Source organism: Benincasa hispida, chromosome 3 (assembly GCF_027475165.1).
Source record: "Benincasa hispida cultivar pf3 chromosome 3, pf3_genome.v1.1, whole genome shotgun sequence".
Taxonomy (NCBI): domain Eukaryota; kingdom Viridiplantae; phylum Streptophyta; class Magnoliopsida; order Cucurbitales; family Cucurbitaceae; genus Benincasa; species Benincasa hispida.
In genome coordinates, this window is record NC_143480.1 from 77,078,569 (window position 1) to 77,096,891 (window position 18,323).

The window sequence follows — 18,323 nt, forward strand, 5'->3', positions numbered from 1 at the left end:
TCGTTTAGTGTGCGGGTGTGCGATCGTTTAGGATGATGGACGTTATCGTTTAGGCTCTCAACGTTAAGCGATTGTTTGGAAACACATCGTGAGCAATTTTCTTGCGTATCTCACAAAATGAAAAAAAAAATTCATTTTATTCTTCAGTTACAAAAACCGAATTCAATCTTCCCACTTTCGCACGATTTAGGAGAAATTCTCGGCCAATTATCTCATAACCGTCTATTTAATTAAATAATGAATATAATCATATTATATTCTTAACCTATAATTTGATATCATATATCTACTATAGTAATTTCTCCTCTACTTGATATAAATCATATTTATATCCAATTTCCTCCAAAATAATATATCTCATACATTTAGTCAATTATATTATATATAATTAACCAGTTCAATTATATCATATATAATCGAACTCCCTCTTGTCAATTTGAACATTTCAAACTGACCCAAAAACTAATTCTCAACTTTATTCAAGCTGCCAAGGGGACCTTATGGACCTGTGGCTCGAAGCTCCAACAGTACGTGAATAGCTGACTAAACTCTTTAGCCACGAGATCCACCATCCGTTAACTGCCAGGCATTTTACTAAAGACCAACAGCTGAACTCTTCTTACCACGGATATATTTCTGTGTCCATCGGATATAACCAATCATGAGTACGATGACCCTTCACAGATGCTTATAAGTACAGTTGGGCCAATTTACCGTTTTGCCCATGTAGTTACATCTCACTCCTTAAGTACCATTGATCCCTCTAATGAACAATACAACATAGTCTAACTATGTGTGAACATCTCTCGGGCCAAGAGAAGGTGTGTGGCGCCACATCAATCAAGCCCTAGAATCAACCCTTAAGGGAGTTGTCTATCTATTTACCCTTGCTTTGGGGAATGAATGAATTCCATCTTGTGTAGCTGAGTTCCCAGCTCCCAAATTAGACGAATCCCCAAAGTGGTAGATTTGAGTCGGCGACCTGGCCACTCACACCCATGAAAATTAAAAGACCGCCCTCAATGGCAGGAGTTCCCAACTCACTCAGGATTGAGGTCATGTTACCTATGGTCATCCTAGTGAAGTGAAGTCTCTATCATGAACGGTGTTATATAACGAGATGTTAACACTTCATGATCAGGTCTTATACAAACTCTTTGTATAGGACACCTCCACTCGCATATCTCTTACACGAATGATCAGGATCAGACCATTTGTGACAAGTCACAACCCTTGTGACTATTCCACAAGCGAGCCGCATTCGTAGCATTACCAGGATAAGGTTTTCCTCCTATGTCCGTATACTACAGACCATTTTGGTTATCACTTAAGATATAATCCACTTGTATGTCACCACATACATGCTTAAGTTACATCCAAATAACCAGGGATTTTATGTTTATTGGTTTGTGGTAAAGCAAATAAAACATTTAACTGAGCAAAATCAAGAAGTGGAGTAAAATATCATATATTGCAAACTGAAGAGATCTATTTATGTATTGAAACAGGCATCAAGATCATGGAATATAAGATTTGATACTGCAGTCAAATCTTATGGCTTTGAACAGAACGTTGATGAACCGTGTGTATACAAAAAGATCATCAACTCCACTATAGCATTTCTCGTTTTGTATGTAGATGATATCCTACTTATTGGGAATAATGTAGGATATCTAACTGATATTAAAAATTGACTAGCAACCCAATTTCAGATGAAAGATCTTGGAGAGGCGCAGTATGTTATTGGGATTCAAATAGTTCGAAACCGAAAGAACAGAATGCTAGTCATGTCTCAAACATCTTAGATAGACAAGGTATTGTATAGGTTTAAGATGCAGGATTCTAAAAGTGGTATTTTACCTTTTAGTAATGGAATACATTTGTCAAAGGAACATTGTCCTAAGATACCTCAAGAAGTTGAGTATATGAGACGGGTTCCCTATGCATCAACAGTCAAAAGTTTGATGTATGCAATGTTATGTACTCGTCCAGAATATGCTTTACAGTAGGGATTGTCAGTAGGTATCAGTCCAATCCTGGTTATGAACATTGGACTGGTTAAGAATATTCTCAAGTATCTTAGGAGAACGAGGAACTACGTGCTCGTATATTGAAATAAGGATTTGATCCTTATGGGATATACTGATTTCGATTTTTAGACCAATATAGACTCTAGGAGATCTACTTCGGGATCGATGTTCACTCTAAATGGAGGAGCAGTAGTATGGAGAAGTATTAAGCAGAGCTACATTGCAGACTCCACGATGGAAGCAGAATATGTTGCTGCTTGTGAAGCAGCCAAGGAAGCAGTATGACTTAGGAAGTTCTAAATGATTTAGAAGTTGTTCCAGACATGCATCTGCCAATCACTTTGTATTGCGATAACAGTGCGGCAGTAGCGAACTCCAAAGAACCTAGAAGCCATACGCGTGGAAAACATATTGAGCGCAAATATCATCTCATCAGAGAGATCGTGCTAAGAGGAGACGTTATTGTGAGACAAATAACGTCTGAGGACAATATTGCTAATCCGTTTACAAAGGCCCTCCTGGCTAAGATTGTCGAGGGTCACCTGAAGAGTTTAGGACTACGGGTAGAATAAATAGGGCAAGTGGGAGAAATTGTGGGTATGGTATGCCCTAGTTTATTGTATTTAGTTTTCTCTCATAACACTCAACTTTGTTGTAACCCACTAGGAGTTTTAGTCCAAGTGGGAGTTTATTGGGTTGTATGTCCTAAAACTCGTAGTTTTGTAAACAATAAATATATGTGAAGTTTATTCAGACAAGTATTGTTGATTGTTTAATAACTTTAAATCTAATAAACTACGAACCCTTGCCTATTGTCATGAATACTTGGACTTTATGTGGAGACATAAACTTGATCAAGTTCGAGTAAAATAGCCTAAACCGTCTATAGTACTTTTATTAGGTTGGTTACCTATTTATAGAGATACTATTGAGTACGACTCGCTTTATGATTGTTACAAATGTTGTAAAGTGTCATAAACAATGTGATCAGTTTGTTTATGTAGAGACATGTGAGTGGGGGTGTTCTACACAATGAGATTGTGTAAGACAGACCACGAAATAATCATTGTTACGTATTGACACCGTTTACTGTTAACACTGATTAATTTCACTTATTTGATGACTTAGATAACTTGATCTGAATCCTGAGCTATATATAAACTCCTGTTTATTCGTGATTGTTCATTGATCTGCACAGATGAGGGTAAGTCCAGCGTCGTTGCTCAATATGCCTCCCATTTAAGGGATAAGATCGGGTAGATAATTGAGGACATAAAATTTACAAGATGGAATTCACTCCTACCCATTTTAGAGATAGTAGAAAGGTTGTTCCCTTAAGGGCTGATCCCAGGTCTTGAACAAGGGCCCCATCCTCTCGTTGGCCTGAGAGGGAATGGATTTAGTGATTATGATCCTAAATCAATTTTTCATTAGAGGGACAGTGGTACTTAAGGAGAAAAGTTGTAACTCAGGGGTATTTCGATATTTGACCTAGCTGAGGTTACGAACAACCTGTGAAGGATCAATTTATTGATGACGGTTATATCAAATGGGCACATAATATATCTACAGTGAGAGGAGTGCAACTACAGGATATAGTGGACAGTCTTGTTAGTTAAGGAATTTGATTAACTAGGTTAAAGAGTTTGACCAGTTAGTCTCGGATCGTTGGAGCCCATGATCCCGTAGGTCCTCGGGTCTCCTCGCTAGCTCAATACAGACAAAATTGAAGAACTAGGTGAAGTAAGAATTTGTTCAAATTTGGGTTTTAGGGAAAATTGTATTTTATATGAGATATAATTTATAATTAAATAATTAATTTATTGATTAATTATTTTTTAGAGTATACTTGATCATTAGCATGAAAGTGTTTTCTAAAACTTGATTAATGTGATTATCAAAGCTAGGTGTCAAAGACAATTTAATATGTAATATTAAATTTATTTATTATTAGTTGAAATTGTTTTAATTAAATATTTTTCTTCTAAAATTTGAATTTTTTTATATTTTTTTAATTAAAAAATTAGTTAGTAGAAAAATCCATTTGTTGGATTTTCCCACTAACTAAGTGGACTTTGAAGTGGCACTTCCCAAGCTTGATACCTAGAGATTACATGCTAGTAGAGTTTGAGGTGGAAGACATGGAAAATGGGATTTTGCATGTGTTTTCTCTATAAATGGCTTTGTTTTTTAAATTTGCAAGACTAATGCTTTCACAACTTTTGACCTAAACTCTTCCACCTCAACTCTCCTTTATTCTCATTCTTTCTATAGTGAAATTCCCTTATTTTCACTAACAAAACAATCCCACAATCGTGTTCTTCAATAGGAGAATAGCGGGGATTTACCGTTGCTAGTGTCGTTCGTGCATGGGAGAGGAAGTTTGCAGTGGAGTCTTCAAAGGTTGTATTTTCTATCACTTTTGCATGCTTATTTTTGTTTTTATTGCAATTAGAACGTTGTCGACTTCATCGCTTCTGCTGTGCATGCATTCTTTATGTTCTATCATGGACAACTCATCTAATACTAGTTTACTACGAGGATGATGATTTCTTATGTGATCTTCCTCTAAGAGTATAGCATTTGTTGATACAAATGTTGGGTTTTATATCCTAAAACTTGTGGTTTGTAAACAATAGAACTTATTCTGAAAATTCAATAAGTTGTTATTGAACAAATGTTTTGCTTATTAGAAATCCAATAAACCTAAAAGTCCCTTGACTATTACATGAGTACTTGAACTTTATGTGGAGACATAAAAGTGGATCAAGTTCGAGTATATAGTCAAAATGATCTATAGTATATGAATAAGGTTGGGTTCCTTATTCTGGTAACACTATTGGATGCGGCATGCTCTGTAGTTGTTACAAAGAGTTGTAAAGTGCTACAAATGAAGTGATCCTAATTCATTCATGTTGGGACATGAGGAGTGGGGGTGTCCTTGTACAAAAGGGTTTATATAAGACCGGACCACGAAAATAGTAACGCTTACTTTATAACGTTGTTTACTATTTAAGTCTGACTATTTTAAAGCGATGACCTAGGTAACTTGACTTTAATCCTGAGCTAACTATGAACTCCTATTTATTCGGAATTATCCTTAGATTTGCATAGGTGAGGGTTGGCTCAACAGCGCCGACTCAATAACCTCCCATTTTAGGGGTAAGACCGGATATATAGTTGGGGACATATGATGCAAGATGAAATTTGTTCCTACCCGCTGTTAGGGATACTAGAGAGGTTGTTCCCTTAAGTGCTAATTCTGGGTCTTGAACAAAGAGCCCCACCCTTTCACTGGTCCGAAAGGAACTTGGTTTTGTTGATTAATTGAATCACAAAACAATTGTTCATTAGAGGATCAGTGGGACTTAAGGAATAAAAGGTAATTTTGGGGATAAAACAGAGATTCGACCCAACCGTTATTACGAACAACCTATGAAGGATTAACTTACTAATCATGGTTATATCGAGTGGACATATTATATCTACAGTGAGGGGAGTTCAACTATGGGCTTTAATGGAGTGACCTATTAGTTAACAAATGGGGGTTAGTTTGGTCTAATGAGTTTAGCCGATTAATCTCGGATCGTTGGAGCCCATGATCTGTAGGTCCACGCGGTCCCCATACTAGCTCGAAAATGGATTAGCTCTAGAGTAGCGTGATAAGTTAATTCGAAACGTTCAAATTAGAATTAAACGGAATTGGAGAATTAATATTTAAATATGATTTAAATATATGAAGCTGGATTTGTGTAAAATTAATTTAATATTTGATATTAATTTAATTAGAATTATTTATTGATTTTATTAGATAAATTAATTTATGAAATTAATTTTATAAAATTAATAACATTTTCAATTTTAGAAAATAAATTTATTTATGAAATCAATTTTTGAAAAGTTGAAGAAGAAGAAAAACACAAAATAAAATTTGAGTTTTTCCATCATCATCTTCAAGTAACTCACACTAAACCCACCATCTTTAGCTTCAATTACCCCAAGCAAGATCTGCATCTCATGCAGTTATTCTCATGGCATGATGGTCTTCAATATATTGAAGAGATTGGAGTGAATTTGAGGCAATGCAATCATAAGATTTTTTGTTGAAAAATTTGGTTGAAGAAAGTGTTCTTCAAGTGGGTTGCTGTTGAGCTATTCTCCAAGTTTCTTTGATTCCAGCTTATTTTGAGTCCCATAACTCAATCTAGAGTACTAAGAAAATAGTGGAGAAGATCTTAGGGTGGTCTGCACAAAGATTTGGAGAGTTTTGCAGCTGGAAATCGAGATTTCAAGAGGACTACAAAGGTATGACTTGAAACCCATTTATTTTTGCTAGAGCATGCTTTCGTTTCTGCCAAAATTAATGAATTAGAGTGCTTAATGATCCTTGTCGCTTCTGCTGCGTGATGATACAATCCAACAATAAATACCTTATCTTCTTGAGGATCATAAAATAGACCACCTTTTGTTTCTTTAGGGTATCCTACAAATAAGCATATCTTTGAATGTCGTTCCAACTTCTTAGGGTTTTGCACCAACATGTGTGCCGGGCATCCCCAAATTATGTATGACGTAAACTACCTTTACATCCTCTCCATAACTCATACGGTGTTTCTGAATTCGATTTCTCTTTTTTGTTACACCATTCTGTTGTGGTGTACCAGGTGCTGTGAGTTGGGATTGAATTCCATGTTCTACTAAATAGTTATGGAATTGTAAATCCATATACTCACCACCCCGATCTGATCCAAGGGTTTTTATCTTTTTACCTAATAGATTCTTAACCTCAGTCTTATATTCTTTTAACTTTTCAAGAGTCTCAGACTTATGACATATTAGGTAAATATAATCCTATCTGGAATAATCATCAATGAAACTGACATAATATTCAGATCCTCCCCGAGCTTTAACATTCATCGGACCACAAAGGTCTGAATGTATAAATTCTAGAGGTTATTTGGCTTTAAGACCTTTTTTTGAAAAAGATCTTTTGGTCATTTTTCCCTCAATACATGATTCACATGGAGGTAAAGACTTGTCTTTTAACTGATTTAGATGACTATTTTTTACCAATCTCTCAATCCTATTGAGATTTATGTGATCAAGTCTTAAGTGCCAAAGATAGGCGTTAGGAAAAATCTTTCTTTCCTTATTTTGAGTTTCCGCTGATTTATTTTGACATCAACCAAATCGTGTGTTGAGACAGTTTAGTCCGCAATAAATAGTACCATCATTGTGCCATACACTATCGGTACTAAACCAGATTGATTTGAGAGATAAGCACGGCCAAGACTGACGTTGAATTTATGCAAAATATATATAATACTAATGTGCACATCATGATCGTTGTGCATAAGGAAAATTGACAAATGGACCAACAATATCAGATGACTAGTTTTCTTGGTACGATTCAATCAAGATGCAATTTATCACACCATACGACGCTTACTATTACTGCATGGTAAGAGTTTTATTATGTTATGTATATCAAATGTATGATATGAACATTATTCAGTATTATTTTTTTATCATACATAATAATTTTGTCCAATATGTACAACAATATTTAGTACAACACAATTTACTAGAGTTGAGTTTAGTGTATGAACAAAACTTGGTAATGTAGGACATACTATTCAGTAGACAAGACGACTCATTGTTGCTGACACTGATCGAAGACGTATTCGTTGTAGACAACAACGACAATAAGGCAAAACTAATCCAGAGGAATACAAAGACGACCACCAGGTGAAAATTTGAGAGATAATTTTAGCTTGTAATTCAAACTTTTAGCTTCATGTGAACTTCTATTTTGAAATAAAAGAATTGATAAAATTACCTTTTATCTTGAGACACTAAATCAAATAAGAAAGAAATTTTTTAAATAAAAATTAAAGAAATCTAAATCGTGTATCATTGCACCAATTGTGCTGGTCAATACTTTTCCCTTTAATTCTACTTTTAAAGTTTTTTTTTTTTTTTTTACTATGTACCCTATTTTTGCCATTACCTTAAGAAATTACGTTATTGTTAAAGTTAACCCCCAATCTTGAATTTTTTTAAAAAATAATTTTTTTAATAAATAATGACAAAAATAGGGTTGGAGGGGAAATATTTTCATAAATAGGTGTTTTGGAAAAGTATTAACAGATCTAGGGTAGTGAAATCGTGTACCCGGTACACGATTTCTATGTGGCATACTTGTATACCCGATACAGGAGCCCATTTAATCCAGTCAGCTGACGACTGGTTGATCGGTCAAGTGAACTCGTGTACCCGGTATATAAGTATTATTGAACGTCGCCGATAAAATTATTCTGTAGAATAAAAAAAAAAATTAAACAATATTCATATTATATATATGGAAAATGTCTAATTTGAAATATCATACCATGTAGTAATAGTAAGTGCCGTCTGGTGAGATAAATCGCCTCGTGATCGAATTGTACTAGGAAAAGTAGTCATCTGATACAGCTGACCCATCTGTTAATTCTCCCTGTGCACAACGATCACGTCATCCATGCCAGTAGGATAAATACTCCGCATGGATTCGACGCCAGTCTTGGTCGTGCTTGCCCCTTAAATCGATCTGGTGTAATTCTGGGAGTGTATAGGACAACGAAGGTATCGTTTGTCGTATCAGAACTATCTCAGCACACGTTCTGGATGATACCACTCTACTATATGGAAGCATATAAGAGGGCTAACAGTCAACCAGATGTCTTCATCATCACGACAATAATCAGGTAATGATGACCAAATCTGTGAGTATGCTGTCCAAATAACCTGACAAAAAAAAAGTATACATATAAAATTTTTTAAATATTCATTTATATACATATTTACTACTTGATTAGGCGTCAGCATGTCGAATGTTTTCCTGTACACGAGCAATATATTTGCTAACTGTTCAGAGGCAGCTAATACATCACTCCATATAAAATTATAAAAAATACAATTAATTTATATTCTTACATAAAATGGTAACGAAATAAATATATAAATAAAATAATACCTGACACTAAGTGGCCGATGATCTGGGGCCTGTAGTTGTACTTGTGGTGCTACGATTGGAAATCGATTATAAGCCCACACTTGTAATAGTATCAGTGGTCCCACTATTTCCAACGCTTGTGCATTGGAAGCCCGACAAAGTTCTCTGTACAACCATGCAAGACATGCACCACCCCACAAGTACGTACCAACGTGCTCGAAATCAGACAATAATGGGAGGAACATGAGATGCACCAGAGTATTTGACTTGTCGACAAATAAAAATCCTCCAATAAGCTGCATGATGTATGCTCGTGCGTACCTACGTACGCTGATGTCGTCAGCATCGGAGGTAATTCGGGAAATTGGGATGCCAACCAAGGGATACTCAATCTTGATCCCTTCAGATCCTCTGGTAGAACACCTAAGAGCTCTTCACATACGTTCTTCCAGTCATACTGTAGTGAGCCGGTCAGTGGTTGCCCGTCCACTCTTAACCCAAATTGTACGGCTATATCCTGCAGCGTAATAGTGCATTCCCCACAGGGTAGGTGAAATGTGTGGGTCTCTGGTCTCCAACGCTCAACTAGAGTAGTAATCAGGTGCCAATCGAGCTGGATGAAACCAATCTGTGCAACCCCAAGAAAACCCACCTCCTGAACGTATAGAATGGTGCGATGATCAAATGGGATAGTACTCTGTGCAGTCGCCTCCCTCCTCCGACAACTCAACACTGTAGTGGATGAACTATCCCATACTGCCTGTGAACGATGAGTGTTTTGTTGGTACAATTGGACAAGATTAGAAGGACTAGGCTCCATTACCTAAAAAGTTCAAATTATATTACATAATAGAATTGATAACATAAAAGATACATAAAAAGTACATAAGAAAATACAATTACATAAAACAAGTTTATAAATTCATTACATAAATTCATTATAAATACATAAAGAATACAAATACATGAAAATTTATTATTTACACAAAGAATACAAGTAAAAAAAAAAATCAAAATCAAAATTCTAATGACCCAAAGACGATGAAGCACCAAGTGTACGGTGTGGACAAGTGCGTCTCTTATGTCCTTCTCTTTTACAAATTGTACATCGCACTTTTTGGCTTGCTTCTCTCTAATCCATTTCATTATGAATTCACGTACTTTTTGGCCGACCTTGTTCTCTGAGTAAGTTCGCATTTGGATGAACTTCTGTAAATGATAATTCTAGCCAATAATCTGGGTGTTGAATTAGATGGAAGCGGCCTTCGTAACAACGCTTGAAATTGGATAATTTGTAGCATTCATCAATAAGTGGTAGGTATGTCATACGCATGTAATTACAAACTGCAATTACATGAGAGTATGGAATCTTGAATGATTGCCACTTATTATAAGAACATGTCCCTTCTTTCTAGCTTAAAACTTGGGTGTGCTGTCCTTTGTAGGGAGAAATCATACTTATGCCAGTTTGTACTTCGAAAGTTTGACTTTTCTTGTCAATGGATGTCACCGTATGTCACCGTATGTGCCGATGCTCGTTTTTCCCACTTCTTCAGTTTCTTTAGGGCATATTCTGTATATATATCCCAACGATCGAGTGCTTCACTGATTTCTTGTCTTCGGTGTCAAGATACAATATTGTGCGATAGAATGTTAGTCTAACCAAAGAAGTAATGGGTAACATTCTAGCACCTTTAAAAACGCCGTTCATGCATTCGCTGCATTGCTAGTCATCCACCCATAGCGGTACCCACCGTCATGTGACTGTGTCCATTTTTCTAAGTCAATGTCTGAAAAAAATTCAAGACATTCAGGGTGCAATTGTTTCAATTCTTTCATGCATTGAATGAACTTACGCCTTTAGTGTTGATTTTTGGCCTTAAACACCAAATTTTTTAGTTGCTTCGATTTGTATCTTGTATTGAAATTACTGGCAACATGGTGAAGACAATATCGGTGGTACGCTTTGGGTTCACTCCAACCAATTTCTTCATTATTAATTGTAGCAAGAATGTCCTTATGTCTGTCAAAAATCAAGCAAATACCCTCTCTTTGGGTAACATATTCACGCAATGCCCACAAAAACCATGACCAACTGGACGAATTCTCATCTTCTACAATAGCAAAAGTAAGGGGAAATATATGTCCGTTTGCATCAACAGATAAGACTGTCAATAATTTTCCTTTATACTTTCCGTATAGATGAGTTACATCAATCTGGATTAATGGCCTACAATGGTTGAACCCTTCTCTTGCAGGACCAAAAGACCAAAAAACTCGTCCAAAAATAGTCGTACCTGGCATATCAGAGGGAAGGAAAAACCAGTCTACTCGTGTTCCTGGGTTGTAATGAACAACATCACTCAGCCAATACGGAAGCTTCGAATATGATTTCTCCCAGTCGCCAAACACAGCAATTAATGCTTTTCTCTTGGCTTGCCACACCCGTCTATAATTGAAATTATAGCCATATTGTCTTTTAATGGCTTTTTGAAGTAGGGCCACAGGTACTCCAGGATCAGCTCTAACCAAATTCTGAATTTCGATACTCATGAAATTTGAATCCAGCTTTGAATGATCCTGTGTCAACTCTGAAAACAAACATGAGTGTTCTCCTTGAAGTTTTGTGATTTCGAACATCCCATGACTTTTGCGTCGACATGCCCGTAGCCTCCAAGCACATCCGTCACTACAGGATTTACATTTAACATACCAAAGGTCCTGATTTAATTCCACTACGACAATTTTGTAGTGTTCCGTCACACAATATTTTTTTACAGCAAGCTGTAAATCTTCTTTGGTATTAAATAACATCCTCTTCTGTATTAAACTACAGTTATCTACTCCTACATTCCTTTCTTCCAAAGTAGACCCTAGTTCAAATGTTGAATTTGTCATTTCCCAATATGTTTGGTTGAACATTTCCGACGGTACCAACTCAAGATCTTGTTCACCACTACCATTGTTTCCAAATAATTCATAACATCGATGTCACTATCTCCATCATTTCCAAGTTCAAGAATTACTAAATCTTCAGGACGCATCGACATATTTATTATGTTTTTTTTCAACAATTATAGTTGACAAAAAAAATATGTTAATATGTCAACCCAACAAACTCTAATTTCTAAGTTTTCTAAGTTTTCGAAGTTTAAATCAATCATATATAAACTATATAATACACTATACATAAACTATACATAAATTATACATACATAAAATAATCATAAATTATACATACATAAATAAACATAAACTATAGTTTATACATAAATAAATTATACATACATACATAAACTATAACTATATATACATAAATACATAAACTATACATACATAATTATACATAAACTATAAATACATAAACTATAAATACATAAACTATACATACATAACTATACATAAACTATAAATACATACATACATAAACTATAACTATTTATACATACATAAACTATAACTATTTATACATACTTAAACTATAACTATTTATACAAAAACATACCAAGCAAAATTCAGCCCAAAAACAGTCCAAAACATACATATAAATATAGATCAGCCCAACTAGAGAAAGAAATATACCAAGCAAAATTCGACAGCAAAAAATATAGGAAAATCGAGAACCACGACCGCTAGATTCGGTGAAGATCAAATGGAGGACTGAAAGTCAAGCAAAATCAAAGTTTTGAAAGATTTCAGTGAGGGATCGACGATTTCGATGAGGGATCGATGATTTGGGCGAGGGAAATCAGCGGTAGGGAATATGAGTAGTCGTTTTAGTGAAGAAGAAGAAGGGTTGGGACAGAGCTTTTAATGTGTGGAAATTGTGTACCCGGTACACGACATACGGTACACGACATAAGGTAATCGTGTACCCGGTACATGATTTCCTCAGTCAAACCTACATGATTGCCACGCCAGACTGGGGGTGCCAGGTGGCCAAGGAATCGTGTACCCGGTACACGATTTAAACACCTATTTTTGGAAATACTTTCCCCCAATCCTATTTTTGTCTTTATTTATTAAAAAAACATTATTTAAAAAAAAAAATTCCCCAATCTTATTTACATTTTTTTTTTAATTTTTAATTTGTTTTTTATTAATTGCAATTCTTAAAATTCTGAACAAAAAATAGTTAATTAAAAAGCTTCATCAAGTGCTTTCTTCCTTGAAGCTCCATCACCATCGGAAAAATGTACGTAGTGCGTTGGTCAATCATCGTCTCCCTGTTCCTCTGCTTTCTCACCGTTCCGCCAGCGACTACTCAACCACCACCGCCCACTGTATGTATTATCGGCAGCGGTATTGGAGGCTCCTCCGTCTCCCACTTCCTCCGGCAATATGCTCCGTCGTACAACGCCTCCACCGATTTCAACATTCGGATATTCGAGCGCCACAACATCGTCGGCGGTCGGATGGCCACTGTCAACATCGCCAGTGACACATTCGAGGCCGGAGCATCCATCTTGCACCCCAAGAATCTTCACGCCTTGAGATTCACTGAGCTACTCAATCTTACTGTCAAGAAACCTTCCTCTTCCGGTTCGTTCTCTCTCGGCATTTGGGACGGCCACAAGTTCGTCTTTAGAACCCTCACGAGCGGCCTCACATCCACGGTTCCTTTTCTGGATAAGATCTTGGAGCTATGGAATCAGCTCGTCATGTTCCTCCGATACGGCTTCTCGCTTCTCAGAATGGAGGAATTTGTTGAGGTTTTTATCATTTTCTTCGTTGATCTGACCTGGTTCTCCAAAGTACCCTAGTGTTGATTCTCTATTTTTGGTGAATTGATGATGCAGAGCGCCGTAGAAAGATTCTCGAAGTACTATGAAGGCTTTGAATCTAGGCCTGTCTTTGAGACTGTAAATGAGATGCTTAATTGGTCTGGTTTGCACAATCTCACCACTCGAACTTTGTATGAGGAATTAATTGATGCTCGGTTGTCTCGCTTGCTAATACAAGAGCTTGTCACTGTAAGTACTTTTGACTTTCGTTTCTTGTTCGCATGAACCTCTATAAATTATTAAGTTAGATTCTTTTTGTTCATTATTTATGATGATTTATTGCTTTTGGGGGTTGAGGAGGTTTCTCTGTTCTGCTGGATACGAGTATATCCCTGAATGTAAAAAGCTACAAACAGCTATTATCAAACGTGTTAAAATTGGCTCTCTTGGTGTGAGTTTCTGATATTTCTTAGTGAAATTTGAATTGAAACAAAGGAAGTTTGTTGATTTCATTTAGATTTGGAGAGAAAATCGGCTCTTTGAAAGGCTGCAGAGATGAAACTGTACATATTCATTAACAGTGGCTTCCAAGACTTTGTCTGAATGTTCCAAACCAGAATCAGGGGTAGTTTATAGAACTGTATGAAGGATTTCTTATTTTTGAGGTCTTGATATGGCATACCGTAAAGATTTATGTAACTGTTTCAAAGCAAATTCTGATCCACAATCTTTTGAAGCCAAAACCTTTGGCAATTCATTTTTATGCATGAATTCCTCGGACACTTTTGTTCAACACTAATTTGATTACCAGTATTTGCCTCGAATGGAGAATTGTTTTTGATCAGTTTGGTATTTGTCACCATGGTGGTATAGTTCTCGTATAGTATAACGTAACTCATAGATTTGCTTACAATCTTGGTTAGTTAGTGACATTTTTTAAAGGTCCATTCGCTTTTGGAAAGGTAATTTCAAATTTTCATTATGTTTGATTTGGTGATCAAAAGTTATTTTGAGATTCTAAAAATGGGTATAAAGTACTTTGAAGTTCTTTTAGAAGAATCACTTAATTAACTTTCTCTTAAAAGTGCTTACAGAAGGAGTGCTCTACTTAGAAGTGGTTATCCCAAAAGCCATCTCAAAGTCACTCTAAGTTAGAAAAAGCACTAAGCTATTACGATGGTGTCAGTAGTAATATGATCAGCATCAGTTATGATAGAATATCAAATGTATTTCATAATATATTTGTTGGAGTTTTTGTCATTTCAAAACTTGGCATTGCTGATATCAATATTTCCATTGTTAATTTTAACCTTTAATGTAGAGTGTCAATATTTTTATCATTTTTTTGTTCCATGTAACTAGTAATTTACAAATCACACAATCATCCTAGAAGCATGTGATGGGCACTCACTCGAAAGAATGAATCAATCCATCTCTTTATTTATGTCTGAAGTTTTGCTATCTTGAGACTTCTTTAAATGTAAATATTATGTTTGTTTCTGGTTTACAAATTCAAGCTCAGAGATCAATAAATTTATGGGTGGTGAATGTGGAATTATTTATGCATTTATTTTGTGCATGCAAAGCAAGTCATTGTGAAGTTGATAATTTCTGATTCCTAGCCCAGACTTAAGTGTTCTATTCTTTTTCCAATTTTTAATTTTAATTATAATGTCTTCTTGGATCTCCGCTTACTATATTTCTTAATCAAGTATAGAATGGCATAAAACTCAAACTATGGTTTAACTTTTAAACAATGTAGGGTTGTTGCTTGAGATCCTGTTTGTTCTTGTTCCCTCTTTTTTTTATAATTTTTATTTTTTATTTTTTTTACAGATGTAGGCCCTTTTTTTTGCTTCAGATGGAACAATTTATGTTTTTTTTTTTTTTTTTTTTTAAATGTTGTCGGTTGATCTGTGCAGGTTATCACAAGAATTAACTATGGTCAAAGTGTCTCTATTAGTGGACTTGCTGGGGCAGTTTCGTTGGCAGGATCAGGTGGAGGGTTGTGGTCAGTTGAAGGTGGTAACTGGCAGATGGCTGCTAGACTGATAAATCACTCAGATAGCACATTACATTTGCAAGAAGAAATCGAGTCAATCTCTTACCTAGGTGAATATTACGAGGTCAAGTCTAACAAGGGAAATATTTATTCATGTGAAATTACTGTAGTTGCTACTCCTCTAGATGAGCTGAACATTGAGTTTACACCTCCGATTATAATTCCCAAGAGAGAATTGCAGCATACTCATACAACATTTGTTAGGGGCCTCTTAGATCCTGTGAGTATATTTGAGATTTTGAATGGTTCTATTATTTCCAATTGTTTATCTTCATTCTCTTCATCTCTTCTAACGTCTTGATGCTTTTGTTTCTCTTTTTCGTGCAAGGGGTACTTTGGCCTGAAGGCTTCATCAAAGCTTCCAAAGTTGGTGGGTACAACAGAAACTGACAATGTACAATTTTCAAGTATTTCAGTTCTTAAGCAACATGATGAGAACGATAAGACTTACAAGATGTTCTCTCGTAAACCAATGGAAGATACCCTACTGGATAAGATCTTCAGGTAAATCTAAATGCTCTATCTCTGTTTTTCTTTATTTGAACTTGGAAGGAATGCGTTGTTGCTGAAATATTCTGCTTACTTAATTTTGTATGGATGTCGATTCAAGTTTTTTACATTCGGTATCTTCTTGTATGTTATTATTTTCGAGAAACTTTATGCACATTTTGGAGTGATGGTTTAGGAAAAATATGGTTAGTATAAGTATGATTCTGTCGAAATGATAAGTTTGTGCTAGAAAGAAGAAAGGCATCAAAGAGTCTAATGCTCAAATTACAAGAAGCCATAATTAAAAGAAAGTAGAAAATAAAAATACTACAGTTCAGGCTAATTTCCTGAATAGAGTAATTAGGAAAGGCCTTGGATAGAGAACACCTAGAGGACACAGTGTTGTTAGTTAAATGCTCTTTTTTATTTTTTCCCGGAAGCTATACACAAAGGAGGGTCTTCTTTAAAGGCAGCTAGATTCTAAAATTTTATGAGCAGTAGATAAGATTTATTCTGGTTAAAAGCTTAGTAAAATTGCATGTTTAGTGTTTACACTTTTTTAAGTTCGTGTTATATAGGTTTAATTATAAAAGTGTCTAATAAGTCTTAAACTTTTAATGTTGGATCCAATAGTCTGGGACATATTTTCAATTTTTTAGATTAATTGATTTATTATACATATTTTTTATACATATTTTTTAGTACAATTGATCTGTTATACTTGTTCAATAGTGCACCTAATAAGGGTCTAAAACTTTCAGTTTTGTGTCTAATACTAATAGATATATGAGTTTTAAAGGATGTCAAATAATATAGAAAGTGCCTATTAGAGAACAATTTGAAAATTGAAGAACCTATTACATACATAATCTAAAGTTTAGACACTTTCTAAAGTTCAGAGACGAGTTTCAGCTGTGTGATAGAGCCTAAATATTCTGAAAGATAAATGATAACGAATTACAAGATAAACCAAGTGTTCGAGGTACTTGGACCTTCCCAATCTTGGGAATACTCTCAAGCCATCCTAACATATACTCCAAAAATATTGCCTAGCTTCCTCCTCCTCTACTCCATATATTTATAACCAAACATCCCTAACAAACTTCTTAACTAATTGCTAATATGTTATTAATACTTCAATTATTTTCCCATAGCATTCCTATCATTATGTTAGTTTTCTAAAGTTCTTGGACCAAATAGATACACATTTGAAAGGTTAGAGACAAAACATGTAATTTAACCTAGAAACTTTCATGCCATTCTCCTTACCTTTATGTGTATTTGGTTTTCTCACATGACTTGTTGTTGGTTGTTAGAATAAGAAAGGAGACCATTCGGATAGATTGGGCTGCATATCCCCACTTCAAGGCTCCTGAAGTATTTGCACCTTTTATTTTGGATGGTCGGCATCTATACTATGTGAATGCTTTTGAGAATGCAGCCAGTACCATTGAGACCAGTGCTGTTGCAGCCGAAAACATTGCACGACTCATCCTCTCCAGATTTTTTGCAAAGGTCGGCCCCGATTTGTTACATCTCAACCCTGATTCGGATCGAGAAGCTTCAGCTTTGCATATAGATCTTTGAGTTCAACATTTCTCTGTTTGAGATTGTATAATCATGTAACAATATGTCATGTATATCATCAGGTTTTTGTTGTATGATGAAGAGAGATAAACCCAAACTCAAAGTGGTTCTCTCTTCTGTTGAAGTATTGGACAGCAGGGGGAATTTGGAATTTGGGGTTTGAAAGTTATTATTAATAAAATATTATATGTTTAATATTTAAAGGAGAAAAAAAAACAGTTTAGCAACTACTCTCAATCATGAAACTTGCAGTTTTATAAAATATAGGATGAAAATCACAAAATAGGTTTGGGATAGGGATTTTTACATTGAAAGTTCTTTCTACCCTATAAATTTTATAAATTTTATAAATTTCCTAAAATTTGAATTATTTCATTGAGAGATTTTAGCTACAATTTTGGATCAAATCATTAGTTTTCAACCAATGGGACAAATAG

At 35.3% G+C, this 18,323-nt stretch overlaps 2 protein-coding genes and 1 pseudogene across 3 annotated transcripts; 1 reads left to right on the plus strand and 2 right to left on the minus strand.

The window, feature by feature from the left end:
- Positions 1–8,591: 8,591 nt before the first annotated feature.
- LOC120074346 (serine/threonine-protein phosphatase 7 long form homolog) lies at positions 8,592–17,705 on the minus strand (annotated as a pseudogene). The gene is made up of 3 exons (XR_005480960.2): positions 17,569–17,705; positions 9,046–9,847; positions 8,592–8,816 (listed from the first exon to the last, which is right to left on the minus strand). The product of XR_005480960.2 is annotated as a serine/threonine-protein phosphatase 7 long form homolog (transcript).
- On the minus strand, positions 10,732–11,922 carry LOC150037538 (uncharacterized). Its single transcript, XM_090312039.1, has 2 exons — positions 11,121–11,922; positions 10,732–10,814 (listed from the first exon to the last, which is right to left on the minus strand). The coding sequence occupies exons 1-2, from the start codon at positions 11,920–11,922 to the stop codon at positions 10,732–10,734; spliced, it is 885 nt and encodes a 294-aa protein (XP_090168165.1).
- On the plus strand, positions 13,094–18,025 carry FCLY (farnesylcysteine lyase). Its single transcript, XM_039026091.2, has 5 exons — positions 13,094–13,736; positions 13,824–13,997; positions 15,671–16,030; positions 16,139–16,314; positions 17,616–18,025. The coding sequence occupies exons 1-5, from the start codon at positions 13,218–13,220 to the stop codon at positions 17,884–17,886; spliced, it is 1,500 nt and encodes a 499-aa protein (XP_038882019.1). The 5' UTR covers positions 13,094–13,217; the 3' UTR covers positions 17,887–18,025.
- Positions 18,026–18,323: the final 298 nt, after the last annotated feature.

What these genes read in the sequence shown, in the direction of transcription:
- LOC150037538 (XM_090312039.1), bottom strand. Translation starts at nt 11,922, where the DNA reads ATGACAAATTCAACATTTGAACTAGGGTCTACTTTGGAAGAAAGGAAT. An exon ending in AGAAGATGAGAATTCGTCCA is followed by an intron (nt 10,815 to 11,120) that starts GTTGGTCATGGT and finishes AATTTTTTTCAG; the next exon opens with ACATTGACTTAGAAAAATGG.
- FCLY (XM_039026091.2), top strand. Translation starts at nt 13,218, where the DNA reads ATGTACGTAGTGCGTTGGTCAATCATCGTCTCCCTGTTCCTCTGCTTT. An exon ending in TTAGGGGCCTCTTAGATCCT is followed by an intron (nt 16,031 to 16,138) that starts GTGAGTATATTT and finishes TTTTCGTGCAAG; the next exon opens with GGGTACTTTGGCCTGAAGGC. An exon ending in CTACTGGATAAGATCTTCAG is followed by an intron (nt 16,315 to 17,615) that starts GTAAATCTAAAT and finishes GTTGGTTGTTAG; the next exon opens with AATAAGAAAGGAGACCATTC.